Source organism: Narcine bancroftii, chromosome 2 (genome assembly GCF_036971445.1).
Source record: "Narcine bancroftii isolate sNarBan1 chromosome 2, sNarBan1.hap1, whole genome shotgun sequence".
Classification (NCBI taxonomy): Eukaryota; Metazoa; Chordata; class Chondrichthyes; order Torpediniformes; family Narcinidae; genus Narcine; species Narcine bancroftii.
In genome coordinates this window covers 326,922,274-326,934,335 of record NC_091470.1, presented here as the reverse complement: position 1 = coordinate 326,934,335, position 12,062 = coordinate 326,922,274, and the positions used below count along the sequence as shown (strand labels likewise).

The 12,062-nt window shown below is 37.0% G+C and overlaps 1 protein-coding gene across 4 annotated transcripts in view; it reads right to left on the bottom strand.

The window, feature by feature from the left end:
• Positions 1-12,062, bottom strand: part of LOC138755633 (cyclic nucleotide-gated channel beta-3-like) — a 142,569-nt gene that overhangs the window by 23,889 nt on the left and 106,618 nt on the right. For 3 of the 4 annotated variants that reach the window (XM_069921984.1, XM_069921985.1, XM_069921986.1), the window contains 2 exons: positions 8,348-8,431; positions 5,364-5,482 (listed from right to left, as the gene is read on the bottom strand). In XM_069921984.1, the coding sequence (XP_069778085.1) occupies positions 5,364-5,482; positions 8,348-8,431 (203 nt within the window). Of the gene's footprint in view, positions 1-5,363; positions 5,483-5,769; positions 5,866-8,347; positions 8,432-12,062 lie in introns of those variants that run through there. The other variant, XR_011352435.1, reaches the window with a different exon arrangement.

Sequence of the window (12,062 nt, the reverse complement as noted above, 5' to 3'; positions counted from 1 at the left end):
CATTTTACATTTGCAGAGGAATTTCCTGACATATTTGTTCAATTCTTGAAATTTTTTTGAGGTATTAAAATAGGTCATGTTTGAAAACGATATTGCATTCTTGGAAATATATTCATCTTAATACAATTAACCCATCCCACTAAAGTTATAGGTAAATTGATCTATTTTTAACATGTTTCCTCAACTTTTTAAAGTAGTGATAAATAATTCAATTAATATAAATTCTTCAAATTACTATCTGTACAAATCCATAAATATTTAATACCATCTTCAGTAATTTAAACTGAGTATCCATTTGGCACTGAGTATTATCTCCTTCCATTAATGGCATAATTCCACTTTTATAACCCAATATTTTCCATATTCTTCCAATTTAATATATAATTTTTGTAAAGAACTTTCAGGTTCAGTCAAATATATCAAAACATCATATGCAAATAAACTGCAGTACAACTCTGATTATCTGAAATCGGATTGTCCAAATTTTTTTCAGAGCTTAAATGACCGGGGACCTTGGGCACCCTGAGCTGGCAGGAGCAAACCTCAGGCTCCTGGCAGCAGTGGACCTTGAGCTCCTGGTGGAGGCATCAACGGACCTCAGGCTCCTGATGGCAGTGGGGACTTCATGCTCCCGGTCAGGAGTGGGACCCTATGGCTCCTAGCATGAGTGGGTCCTCGGTGGAGTGGTGGCCAGCATTTTTTTTGGTGAGAATTAAACATTATTTTTGTGCTTAAAAAGCCTTACCTTGTTGTTTGTTGTTGTTACCAGAGATTTGCTGTTACTACTGGGCTGTTTTTAAAAAACGGCCAGTTCTCTGAAAAAACCGTTTATCTGAAATGGATTCGGTCCTGACCATTTTGGATAATCAGGGATGTACTGTAATTTTATGCTCTTAATTTCCAGAACACTCCAAATTGCTTCTGCAATTGGTTCTATGCTAAAATAAACAAAGCAGAACATAAGGGACATCCTTGCCTACTTAACCTCGCCAACTGAAACATGCAGATACTTGCCCATTAGTCACTACTTTAGCTTTAGGATTATTATATAATGCCCTAATCCAATTTACAAAGGTTGATTCAAATCCAAATTTATCCAATACTGTAAACAAAAAGTCCCATTACAGTCTATCAAATGCTTTTTCTGCATCTAGAGCCATTGCAACACTCAAATCTACTCTTTTTTTGCACTAAATGGATTATACTAAATAATCTGGCCTCATGTTCTGAGAACTGTCTCTTTTTTACAAATCTGTTTGATCCATCTTTATTAATTTAGGCAGCAATTTAGTAATTCTGTTTGCCAAATCTTTGCAACAATTTTATAAACTACATTTGATAATGAAATGGGTCTAGAAGATTAAATCTTTAAAATGTCTTTATCTTTTTTATTGCAATTATTGCTATCAAAAATTATTCTTGGAGAGTATGGGTTTCTGAAGACTGTTCTAATTCTTCTATAAAGATAGGAATTAATAAATCTTTACATTATTTATAAAATTTAAATCCCATCCTGTTGGTAACCCCCAGCTCCATTATTATTAGTATTGAAACTATATTTTTTTTACATTCTCCCAACTCTTATTTTTTTTCCCTTCTCTTTTTTCTTTCTTTTGATATATTTTGAGAGGGAGGGTGGGTGGTCGGGTGGAGGGGGAAGGGAGGGATGAGGGGGTTTATATATTGGGAGGAATTTGGTAAGATTAGTGGGTTACATACATACACACATTTTAAAACAGATCTTATTTGAAAGACTGAAGAATTCATATTCAGGAACATTTCAAAAACTATGGAGAATGCTATGCACATTTCACAAGTAGGTGCTAATTGAAATGACATCATGAAATGAATAGACCATTGTTTGGAAGAGGAGACAAACTGGCTGTTTGCAAGTACCTACAGAGTGCTCACTGAAAGGTCACTCCTGGGTTTTGTTTATCTAAGACAACAGATGGGAGCAGAAGGATAACTCCTGTGGTTTGTTGGAGAAGGTGGGGGTTTTTGCAAGTGAAAGAGTCACATGGGATTTCTAGCACTTTGCAGATGAAGAGAGGTTAGACCAAGCTCAACAAGCTCTCTCAGCCAGTGTGTATGACACTGAAAGCAGCTGAACAGTGGAAGCCAGGAAGCTTGTTGAAACAGAAAGCTCCAGAGCAGTGGATGGCTGGAAGTGCTATCTGTCTGATGTTTCTCTTGGAATAAGATAAACAGAAAGGAACTCTATGGTAGCCTGAAAGAAAGAGGTCATCATCCAGAGAACCCTGATGGGGCAAGTTTCATCAGCGAGTCATTGAGGTGACTAATGGTGGTACCTCAGTTGTGGAAATCCTGGAACAACAAATCTCTCTCTGCAAACCCTACAAGAACCTTCCTGAATGGTAAACATTTACCTTTTGAGCACCAAAGCCTGGTGAACTTTATACATGTTAAATTCTGTCCACAGTATAAGAATTGCCTGCAGCCAGAGAATTTGGAAGAAGGAACAATGAGATTGAACTGTGAACCAAAGAACATTTCTTAAATTTAAACACACATTACATACACGTGCACTTAGAATTAGAAGGGGGTTAATTTGGGTTAGTTAAGTATAGGGATAAGTTAAAGTTTGATTCTGTTTTCATGTTTAAAGTTAATTAAAAACAACTTTTTTTAAAGTAACTACTTGGCAAATGTCTATTGCTGCTGGTTTTTGGGGTCCTTTGGGCTCATAACACATGTATTTTTTTTCTTGTAGCTTTATTGAATATGTGGTTTTAAAATTCAGGCAGGAATCCATCCTCTCCTGGAGATTTATTACTCTGCAATGAACTCATAACCTCCCTCACGTCTAACTAAGCAAAGGGAGCACTCAATTCTGTTTGCTCTTCCAAACGTAATCTAGGCAAAATTATCTGTGATAAATATCTATCTATTTTATTTATGCCTTTTAAAGATTCCAAGCTATACAATTTTGAATACAAATTCTTAAAGGATTCATTTATTTTTTGAGGCTTATGAAATATCAGGAAAGCTTGACATCAAGATGATAATAATATTAGATTTGAACGGTTACATTTTGAGGATAAGTTGGCTGGTTAGCATGAAAGAAACTACTAACTTGATTACAGAGGAGTCACCATGCACTTAATAATTTGTCTCTCATGACCCTCTTTAAAGCTGTCTACTTCCCTCTTCCTTTGAGACCCTACTCAGTAATCATGTCACTGGTAATTTTGGCTTCAATTCGTTGTTGGATCCATCTTACATTGAAAGTGTAAAGAACTTGACCTGTTTTTTGAGACATTTAGTGTAAATGCAACTCTCTGTATTTCACATTATTTGTATCTCTTAAAGTGAAAAAATCCTTCGCAGGTTTATATTGTTTCCAACAGTAGTAAATCACGGAGGATTCTCTTTGCAATTTTGCATGCTTTGTTTGCAATGATACCGACTACTGCCCACTTATCATACATATTTTGCTCCTTGAAACTTTCCAATGACTGAAAATCAACAGCTGAATTAGCACAAAGCAATGTTTATCTAAGCTATATTTTGTCTTTAAGAAGCTAAGCTTGTTTAAAACTGATCATGATAAAAAGCAGCATGGCTATTAATTTAATATTAAATGTAGCAGATAATTAGATACAGTAGAGCTGCTAAATTTCCTTGAAAATGGTTCCCATGGATTTTTAAGAGCCATTTTGAGCCATGACTAATTGACAAAACTAGACAAAATATTGTTACAAAGCAAATACATTTAAAAACAATAAACATTTTCAATCACTTTGGACAGGTCCCATATTTAGCTGAGTATTTTACTTAAAATGGTTGTGAGTAATTTGACCATTCTTAGAATGAATACTTGTGATATTTTTGGTGGTAGTGAGATGGCACACTTTCTTGTTTAAACCCAATCCAAGTATGTGTTCATGAAGTTACTGTTTGCCTGCTCATTATTTGTGACAGAGTATCCTTCATCCTGAAGTAATTCAAGTAATAAATCAAAAAGCTACTTATTGCCAGTTTCTCAAGTGCAGTTAGGCATGAGCAATTAACATTGGCTTTACTGGTTATGTTGCCAGTCGATGACAAGTAAATTAACAATGTCAAGATCATGCAAGTATCTACCAGTTATTTCCTGATCTGAAACCATTGCTTCTATGCAAACAAGCCTTGGTCAGGGCGATGTGTGAACTTTGCCGGTCCATTTATGGGATAAAAAAAATCATATTGTAATAGATGCATATTCAAAATGAGTAGAAGTAGTTCCTATGAATATTTCCACATATCAAGCAAAAAACATTCTTTGAAAAAGATAATCTTCCAGAGTTGCAATGAAAGCAATTTCATTAGTGCCAAATAAACGGGAATCTGATTATCACATTGCATTGGACATCTTATTCGTATTTGTTCCTGATAGTTACCTGCAAAAGCATCATCAAAAACTCCTACTACATTGAACATCATTGTCATCAGTCAACCAGATGAGCACATTTCCTTACCTTTTACTACACCCAACAAAGCAAAGGAGGAGTGCAACACAGAAGTCTGCAGATGCTGTGATTTTAGTAAAAAACTGTTTGTTTGTAGGATCTAAAGATGGTGGCCAAATTGATCTATTGCAGCATGAAAGCATCAGGTAGTTCTACTGAAATATTTTGAATACTTGCAGAAATGTGTTCTTACAATTCTTCATCATTTTACGAATACATTTAGATAATTGCAGATTTGCAAATGACCATGCAAGTGCTGGTTACAAGGCAATATACCTGTGCCCGCTAAATTGCTATTGATTCACATTAGTATTCTTTCTTTGGCTTGGCTTCGCGGACGAAGATTTATGGAGGGGGTAAAAGTCCACGTAAAACTCACACTCACATGCTTTTGTATCAGTGTGTTGCCATCTGGGAGATCTTTAATATGGAAAAGTGCTGAAGGATCTCAAGGCAAAAAGAAAGCAACACCAGCAGCTGGAGATTGCTCCGTTACTAGATGCTGATGTCCAGTATTAATTAATACCACGATGCTGCTGATCAATAGCACAATGTGCTGATTGCATTGCTTCCTGGGCTGGGGCCCATTCTAAAGCTGCCAAGACTCCACCCATCGACTAAAAATTCCCAGTTGAGAAATTAAGCCCTTACTGATGCTTTCTAAATTTGAATTTTACTGCAAATTTGAGAAAGCACACAAAATGTAGATGTGATACAGATGTTTTATACCATTATGATTAAAATATTGCTCCTAAACTCACACTCTCATCCTCTTCTTTCTTTTAAGATCATGGATTATTTTGAGGCAGGAGAACAAAAAAATTCTCATAAAATGTTCCCTTAGTGAATGCATTGTTTTTATAACAAATTACAAAGCAGCCAGAGCATTACCTTATTTCCCCAAAAACAGATCCAGACTTCAAGGTCGCCAGCACTTTTTTCCCATCTGGTCCACCAAGCACTTGGACCTGCCCTGACTTGATGATGAACATTTCTTTGCCTATATCTCCCTGAAATGCACAATATCAAGTTGAGTCATTTGACATTTTATGTTGAATTCCAAAAATTTAAATGAATGCCAAATACTGTGGATTTTAGAAATAAGTAAAAGCAGAAAGTGTTTTAGATACACAAAAGTTTCAGACGTTGAAATCTTGAACAAACAAAATCTTGCCCTTCGACTCTTTTTTAAAATCCTTCTCCTCTTACCTTAAGCCTATGCCCTCTTTTTTTAGTCTCCTGCACCCTGGGGAAAAACTTTGACTATTTACATTATCTCCTCATTGTTCACACCCACCATTCCTGTGTATCTTCACTCCAATCAAGAGTTGAGAGTTTTTCTATTACACTCCTGAAGTTCAACCCAATGAAGTTGTTGTTACTTAGATATGATCTGGAAGATAGAGAAGGCAACTGGAGCCAACTATTCTATAAAAGGCACACACACAACTGTAGATTTCTATGACAAGTTTTTAAATACAAGTATATATCCAAGTACTTTCAAAATTGTGAAACAGTCTTTGAAAAGTACTCATTAATATATTTGGAAACATGACATGAATATTTGTCATGAAAATCCACAAGTAGCAGTGAGAGAAGATCTTCCGTGCAGATGATGCAAACAGCATCTTATTGCACACTAGTACCTCTGCTGCGGTTAATTCTGATGCTCTGAGTTTCAAAATAAGATCGCATAAGTGATACTCATGTTGTCGTTCAGTTCACAAATACTATTTCAAAGTTTGGAAATTGGCCTGGAAAGATTAATAGTACAATATTATGGAGAAAAAGAACAACCTGCTGAAGAAACTCAATGGGTCGAGCAGCATCAGTGGAAATAAAGGTAAGAGGTTGTTTTGGATCAGATACTATTTAGAGTCATGTAATAAAACAGAAATGTTATACAGAATTACACAATATTGCCTTTGGTCTGCGATAAGGCAGACAAAGATTTGCTATTGGCAGTTGCATTGGCTGGCACCCCTTACAGTCAGAGAAAGAGAATCAAAAGAAAGTCCCCTCAGAGTCACTGAGTGTCCATGGATTTGTCTCCATGGCACAGGTGGCACAAGACATCAGTTCAGTTCAGACCATTGGCAATCTGAGCTGAGATCCAAACCTTTGACACAATGAATAAGCTTTCAGTGCTCAGTGCCCTTCGGGATCCCTCTTTGCCCTCTGCATCCTCTCAAATCCCTGTTTCAATATCTGCTTCTTTTAAACCAGTCTCCAGCAACCCACACCCTTGTGTGTGTCCTTTGACATAAAATCCCCAGCAGCCCGCAGCCTATGAGGGTTAGTTGCCTGCAAGTCACCAGCACCTCAATGCCTGTGTGTGTGTCCTTCAGCTGCAGAGTCTCAAGCTGGTCCATTGTGGTCACTGTCCTTTAGGGTCATCTCCTCAGCTTCTCTTTCTTAATGGGGGTGTTCTCACTGTTAATGGTGGACAGCGCCAGTTCGCTGCTCCCCTAAAATCTGCAACCCCTCGAAGCTGCTGCTGAAAACAGGCATCACCATCTTGGGCCTAGGCCATGCAATCACTGGGCTTTAAATAAAACACTGTCAGCTCCTTTCACAAGCCATTTAAAGCCTGAACAAATACTTCCTGACCTGCTGAGTTTCTCCAGTATTTTCTATTTTATTGCAGTACCAAAAGGATAATCTTTGTGAATTGGACTTTTCACAAAATTATCCAGAAGTGATTTTTAAACTTCCAGCCTACCTCACCCTCACTCTCAGTCCAGGACCAAGCACTGAAACTGTCCATCAATGTCTACTGTAAAAGCAGGTAAAATTGCTGTGTGGGAAAGTGCAATGGAGCATGACCACTGAAATGAGATTACATTTTTTTTAGTTTGCAAAGATACACAAACATGGGGAACATTTCCATTGATTTGATCCTGAGACCTCCTTAAGAATGAGAGATGCCAATTGACACATTATGTTGGCTGAGATTGTGTCATTTTGATCCTGTAACCAGAATGGCTTGTTGTTGAGTGCACACAAGAAATTACAGTGTTGATTTAAGGGTATAAATGGATTGGAAGGGGTACAGAGGATATTTACCAGGATTGCTGGGATTGGAAGACTTGAGGTATTGGGAGCCGTTGGACAAGCTGGGCATTTATTCTCTGGAGCATAGAGGGTGAGGGGTTACATTAGTGTAGTTTCATGAGGTGCACGGTTAAAGTGAATGCTGCTTTTCCCAGATAGACAATTCAAGAACTAAGGAGAGAGAGGAGAGATGCAAGAGGGATATGGGTGGCAAATTTTTCCATTCAAAGAGGCCTGTATCTGAAATGTATTGCCAGAGGAACTGGGTACAAATATGATGTTGGAAGGACTTTTGGACAGGCAGATGGATAGAAAGGGTTTAGATGGATATAAAGGTTTTAGAAGGTTATGGATCAAATGCATGTAAATGCGATCAACACAGAATGCCATTCTGGCAGCAGAGATGTTTGGCTGAAGTGCCAAATGCAGACATGAAAGGGAATATAACATCTGTACATAGATGGAAATAATAAAGGTGAGGTAAACAAAATATCTCTCAAAAAAGTCAGAAGCTTTTAATTTTTGTTTTGTGAAATTTTGTACTCATTTGTCTTGTAATGTGTAAGAATGCTTTGGTAATATCTGTGCTAGTAAAATCTTTAGCTTTTATCTCATTCACACCTACAGAATAATAAAGAAGCTATTCTTTCTGCTATCACATATCATATACAGCATTTTGTGTAAGATTTTACTTTCTTAATAGTTCTAATTTTGAGTTGTGGATTCTGAATACACCAGTGAATAAACCACGCTGACTGAATCTAACTGCCTCAATAGATGCAAGCAGCTTACTGGATGAACAGGAGAAAATTGAAGATTACCTTCTTGCATATAAAATCACCAGGCAAATAGACAACTGAATTCAGCCTGAGCAGTATTTCATATATCATTTCTTGGTCACATTCCTGTAGAGACATGGTGATAAATCATTGATTAAAGTCGAAAAAAGGATGCATTGTAGTGGTTTTTTAAATCTGCACTAAATTTACAAATAACTGCACATCAAAAAATTTACCTTTTTCATTCAATAAATTACAGATAGAACTCTCAAGTTGCATTGAAACTTTCCAAAATTAATTGGGTATTAATAATCCAGATTTGGATTTGTTCTGCTTTTTGCTGGACACTTTCCCATATTACTGTACAGAAAGCAATATGATAACTCCACTAGGGTACAGTTTGGATAAAAATTCAGAGGCCCAAATCCTCAGGACTACAGCCAAAATGTTGTCTGGCCTTTGGTTGCTCTGATACTGGATGTTTCAAGAGAGATTGGTGTGGATTATCCATTCTGATCGAAGATTGTTGCCAATGTTTCAATCTTGCCTTTTACCTCCTATGATCTGGGCTCAATCATTGTTGAGGTTGGAGGTAGTTTTAGATACTCCTCTTCCTGTTAATTGTTTAAAAGTCCACCAGCAATCACTACTGTATGCAATAGGACTGAAGATATTTGATGCCATAAATAAATGATGAGATTGTTTAGATCTGTCTATTGCATGTAGTCCTTTATTTCAGTTTCATTAGGTACGCCTTTCATTGAAGTAATATTGAGGCTCCATTCTGATTACTATGGTAGAATGGGGAAATATGTCAGGCCGTAAGGTTACAGATTGCAATGGTGCAGATTTCTACTGCTGGTATTGCCCACTGTATCTCAGCTGTTAGATCTACTGCACTCAACACAACAGTAGTGTCACAAAACAGAATGGACCTTGTACTTGGTGTGAACATAGGACTTTGTTCTCTTAAGAACATTGTGATGGCCACTTCAACCAATGCTATTGTGAAAGATGAAATGTCCACAGGTAAAGTGGTGAGGATATCATGTAGATCTATCCCTTGTCTTACTTCACTTACTGCCTGTTGCAGGCCCCGTATGGCAGTTATGTCCTTTGGCTTAATCAGTGGAAGTGCATCTGATTGACGTGAAATTTCCCACCCTGAGTATATTCTATCATTGCAACCTCCAGTGTTTCTTTCAAGTGTAGTTCGACCACTTCATCAGCTGAGAAAGGATAGTGGGTTTCCTTAGCCATGTTTGACTTGATGCTATGAGACAAGATGGTTCTTGAGTACATTCTGAGGATTCCCGGGGATCCTTCCTCCACCTGTCTACTAATATTGGAATTATTTACTGAAGTAAATTTCCAGTATCTTGATTTTCATTTACTGAAGCTGCATAGATTCATAAATTACTAATTTTATTTAATTGTATTTGGGACGTTGTATGTTCTCCACCTTATAACAGTAGATACACTATCTGAGACTGCTGAACTGGTTCTCATCTAAAGAAAATAACTATTTTCTTTCAGGATTTTACCCATAAACAAATACTTGTTAAAAATTAGCAACACAAAATGTGGTGGATTCTCTGTAAAAGCAGAGTGTTTTGGACATTGAAATGAGAAAAAGTTATTGCCAACATTAACTGATTGTTGATACTATCAGTTCCAATTTACACAGCTACATAATTCAGATTCATATTTCATTAAAGGTTGATACATACACTAAAGTGTTATCAAGGACCAACCAAATTTCTCTGGAGAACATGGCAAATCTTTAAAATTAACAGTAAATCATGCACAGGTTACAAATAAGAATTTGTGTTTATATTTCTATTGAATGTCATTGCTGGTGTAAGGTAAAACATCATGAGATGGGAATGTGTAGGGAGTTACCCGGTACAGGGCTGTAACAAGAAGGGGAGGTGTCCTTGTACTCCTGTTAGGTAAAACATCATGAGATGGGAATGTGCAGGGCTGTAACAAGATGTGAATGCATCCTTGTACTTACAAGATAAGAGAGACATTGATGGATTGAGAGGCAGGAAGCTAGCAGGGAAAGGATAGCAACAGTTTTAGTCATTGGACAAGTAATGATATGATGATGTTCTAAGCACATATCCAAGGGTATAAAAAATCACCATTTTGCTGATAACGGCAGAATGCATTCTCCGACTAACATGGTTAGTTGCAAGTGTTACAATCCGGTAATAAAGAACAAAGAACCCTGATTTCGACTCAGCCTGGTGTTTGTCTCACTCATTCATGAACAAAGCAGACCTAACACTGGAAATAGAATACTTTGGGTACGAATGTCAGCATAACATAGTGCTAGAAGTAAAGTTCACTCAACCATATCACAAAACTCTGCCCTAGAGCTAAATTCAAAAGAACATCCCTTAGTGAACATATGTGGTTTTAGTCTTTGTCATCAAATAACCATAATCGAATTCTATTTGAATGTATGAAATAAGCTGTATGTACGTAATAGGCTGTGAATCCTGCCACACATAAATATTGAATTAAGTTTGTCCACATGAACTATATGATCGTTATAAAAGGAATCTTTTAAGGTAGCTGTGTGGAACAAATCTCAATCCCAGAATAAGATGTTAACCAGCTCTGTCAGGTAATTCATTAAGCTGTTGTGTGCCTGTTCAAAGATCATAATAGAGTTGAAAAGGGTTGGTGCTACTATAGAACATTTTTATAAATATGTAAATAATAAGGGATACCACAACCCTTTCACTGCAATTTTCTAGCCACAACACAAGTTCTGCTACAGATCATAATTATCCATCCGCAGTTGATAGGGACTTTGTGCCTATAAATTTATCTAAGAACCAAGAATGATGAAGTGAATAATTTTGAATACAGGTACTCCCTGAATTACGACCATAATTGGGACTGAAGGGTTGGGTGTATCTCAAAATGGATGCAAGTTGGAATTTTGCCTGCGCGCATGGAGTACCAAAGTCTTAAAACAAACTTTTTAAATCAAATGTTGTATTTGACAAACTATAAAAAGGATAGAGGGCATGTAAGAGTCAAAATGTGCGCACTTACTTTGTTAGTCGGTATTCTGGGGTTAATAGGCTGGGCGTGGTCATCTTAATTCCTATGCACGAGTCTTTGGTTAATGCATGTGTGATGGGTTTGTGTATTGGAGTTTGGTTGGTGCATGCGCAAGAATTAATCACACTGACAATATTGAATTCACGCCTTTAACTCTCACGCATGCACTAAACAAACTCCAATATGCGAACCCACTGCGCATATACCAACCGAAGACATGAACATGTGCACAGGAATCAAGATGGCCATGCCCAGCCTATGGACCCCGGGATGCCAACAAACAAAGTAAGTATGCACATTTTGGCTCTGACATGCCCTGTATTCTTGTTATAGTTTGTCAAATACAACATAAACCACGTAAATTTTATATATTTTAAACATAGTTTTAAAAAATTTGGTTGTATGTGTGGATGGACATTAGTCATGTAGATCGCAAGTTAGGGAGTACCTGTACTTTTAACACTGATTCCTAGTATTTTTATCATTGATCTTTTTGAATTTCCACTTGGATTTTTGTGCATTTTTAGGCACTGCAATTTTCTTCTGTCACTATCTGTGTACATCTGATTTCTCTGCCTTATAGCAAGAAGATCATTACCTGCTCCTTAATCATGAACATGAATGTATTAACATGTCATTCCAAGAGAAATTACTGAAAATCTCAGTTGATTTTTAA